The 3,186-nt window shown below is 51.4% G+C and overlaps 1 protein-coding gene across 4 annotated transcripts in view; it reads right to left on the bottom strand.

Annotated features, from left to right (window-relative positions):
- Positions 1–2,997: 2,997 nt before the first annotated feature.
- Positions 2,998–3,186, bottom strand: part of LOC115124410 (F-BAR and double SH3 domains protein 2-like) — a 124,297-nt gene continuing 124,108 nt past the window's right edge. For all 4 annotated transcript variants that reach the window (XM_065024250.1, XM_065024247.1, XM_065024248.1 and 1 more), the window contains one exon: positions 2,998–3,186. This exon is cut by the window's right edge and continues 19 nt beyond it. In XM_065024250.1, coding sequence (XP_064880322.1) covers positions 3,122–3,186 — 65 coding nt within the window. In that variant the 3' untranslated portion in view covers positions 2,998–3,121.

The following is a 3,186-nucleotide window of genomic DNA, read 5'->3' as shown; positions in this document are numbered from 1 at the left end:
TAGGACGCGGAAGCAAAATCACAACAAAACAGATGTTATTGAAACGAAATAAACTTCCTGGTTTAAATAACAAAAGCATGGCTCCAGTCTTCAAATAGGAACGCACAAAAAATATGACAGAAAGCAGCTCCTCTGGTTATGTTGTCCTCTGTGGTGATGTTGTCCTCTGTGGTGGTGATGTCCTCTGTGGTGATGTTGTCCTCTGTGGTGATGTTGTTTTCTACTCCCTTCTTTTCGGGTGAACCTCTGGGTTCATTCATTCAGTCGATTAAATACAGTCTCTCCACTCAACATCCCACTGACTAACTCAACCTAAAACATCCCACTGACTCACTCAACCTAAAACATCCCACTGACTCACTCAACCTAAAACATCCCACTGACTAACTCAACCTAAAACATCCCACTGACTCACTCAACCTAAAACATCCCACTGACTCACTCAACCTAAAACATCCCACTGACTCACTCAACCTAAAACATCCCACTGACTCACACAACCTAAAACATCCCACTGACTCAGACTCCAGCAGTGATACACCAGAGAGAGAAAGCTGCCCGGTCCAACACCAGTAAAGCACGACATGCAGGTATCTAAAGGATGAACAGAAGCCTGACAGAGGGTACAGCCAGAGCTGAACAACACCAAGCATCTCTTACAGCACCTCCACTGTCTCCTCTGCACTGCGCTTCCAATTGACTAAATATTAGTGATACAAAACACACGCTGTTCATCAGAAGACTTGTGTGTGTCAAACTGCAAATAGAGAGAACAGGCTGTCTGAGAAAAAAAGAGAAGGAGAGAGAGAGAGAGAGGGGGGGGGGACTGGAGAGAGAGAGGGGACTGGAGAGAGAGAGGGAACTGGAGAGAGAGAGAGGGAACTGGAGAGAGAGAGAGGGAACTGGAGAGAGAGAGGGAACTGAGAGAGAGAGAGGGAACTGGAGAGAGAGAGGGAACTGGAGAGAGAGAGGGAACTGGAGAGAGAGGGGTAAACTGGAGAGAGAGGGAAACTGGAGAGAGAGAGAGAGAACTGAGAGAGAGAGGGAAACTGAGAGAGAGAGAGAGGGGGTGGAGAGAGAGAGGGGGAACTGGAGAGAGAGAGAGGGGGTGGAGAGAGAGAGGGAACTGGAGAGAGGGGGAACTGAGAGAGAGAGGGAACTGGAGAGAGGGGGAACTGGAGAGAGAGGGAACTGGAGAGAGAGGGAACTGGAGAGAGAGGGGGGAACTGGAGAGAGAGAGAGGGAACTGGAGAGAGGGGGAACTGGAGAGAGAGAGGGAACTGGAGAGAGAGAGAGGGAACTGAGAGAGAGAGAGAGAACTGGAGAGAGAGAGAGAGAGGGAACTGGAGAGAGAGAGGGAACTGGAGAGAGAGAGAGGGAACTGGAGAGAGAGAGAGAGAGGGGGTGGAGAGAGAGAGAGGGAACTGGAGAGAGAGAGAGGGGACTGGAGAGAGAGAGGGAACTGGAGAGAGAGAGAGGGGGGACTGAGAGAGAGAGGGAACTGGAGAGAGAGAGAGGGGGAAACTGGAGAGAGAGAGGGAACTGGAGAGAGAGAGAGGGGGTGGGAGAGAGAGAGAGGGGGAACTGGATAGAGAGAAGGGGAACTGGATAGAGAGAAGGGGAACTGGAGAGAGAGAGGTGGAACTGGAGAGAGAGAGGGGGAGGCAGGTGTTAGAGAACATTCAGGGAGGATAGAGCCCCCTCTCTCCCCTCCCCCTCTCTCTCCATCTCCCCCTCTATCTCTCCATCTCCCCTCCCCTCTCTCCATATCCCCTTCTCTCTCTCCATCTCCCCTCTCTCTCTCTCTCCATCTCCCCTCTCTCTCTCCATCTCCCCCCTCTCTCTCCATCTCCCCCTCTCTCTCCATCTCCCCTCTCTCTCCATCTCCATCTCCCCTTCTCTCTCTCCATCTCCCCTTCTCTCTCTCCATCTCCCCTTCTCTCTCTCCATCTCCCCTTCTCTCTCCATCACCCTCTCTCTCTCCATCTCCCCCTCTCTCTCCATATCCCCTTCTCTCTCTCCATCTCCCCTCTCTCTCTCTCCATCCACCCCCTTGTCTCTCCCCCACTCTCTCTCCATCTCGCTTTCTCCATCTCCCCTCTTTCCATCTCCCCCTCTCTCTCTCTCCATCTCCCCTCTCTCTCTCTCCATCACCCCCTCTCTCTCTCTCTCCATCTCCCCTCTCTCTCTCTCTCTCTCGCTCTCTCCATATCCCCTCTCTCTCTCCATCTCCCCTCTCTCTCTCTCCATCCACCCCTTTGTCTCTCCCCCCACTCTCTCTCCATCTCACTTTCTCCATCTCCCCTCTCTTTCTCCATCTCCCCTCTCTCTCCATCCCCCTCCCCCCTCTCTAACTGCATGTACGATGCTCTTCCAGGTTGACATATGGATCAACTTCTACTACATATAAAATAGATACTCCATTCAGCGGGTTAGGCTAATATGAAACGTTGTGCATAATTCAGAACATTCCTATGACAACAGTAATGTACTGTACTAATACACATGATATGACTATATATGGCAAGGACAGGGGAAACTCTGCTCACATAGCAGATAAAACTAATTTCAACTCTCCACCTCAGCATTTCTCCTTTTCCTCCTCCTCCCGTTGAATTCCTTTCATTCAAAATGATGAGAGCAAAGTTAAGGCAACAGACAGACAGTCTGACACAGAGGGAGAGGAGGGGTGAGGGGCTTGTTGCTTGGAGACAGAACCATCTTCCATGTTTCTTCCCAGTGGAGGGAGGTAGGGGGGAGTGAAGGGGTGGGGTGGGGGGGTTCCAGGGTTCAAAGCTTAGAGGTGAGGCCCAGTTCAAAGTTCAGTCATCCAGGTCTGTGCTCTACTGTCTCTCTGTCTGTCTGTCACACCAGCGTGATCTCCACCTCCTCAGTCTTCTCTGTCTGTCTGTCACACCAGTGTGATCTCCACCTCCTCAGTCTTCTCCATCTGTCTGTCACATCAGTGTGATCTCCACCTCTTCAGTCTTCTGTCTGTCTGTCTGTCTGTCTGTCTGTCTGTCTGTCACACCAGTGTGATCTCCACCTCCTCAGTCTTCTCTGTCTGTCTGTCACACCAGTGTGATCTCCACCTCCTCAGTCTTCTCTGTCTGTCTGTCTGTCACACCAGTGTGATCTCCACCTCCTCAGTCTTCTCTGTCTGTTTGTGAGGTTTCTGCTTGGGGG

Source organism: Oncorhynchus nerka, linkage group LG11, assembly GCF_034236695.1.
Source record: "Oncorhynchus nerka isolate Pitt River linkage group LG11, Oner_Uvic_2.0, whole genome shotgun sequence".
Classification (NCBI taxonomy): Eukaryota; Metazoa; Chordata; class Actinopteri; order Salmoniformes; family Salmonidae; genus Oncorhynchus; species Oncorhynchus nerka.
The sequence above is the reverse complement of the archived record's forward strand: the minus strand, read 5'-3'. Positions and strand labels throughout refer to the sequence as shown.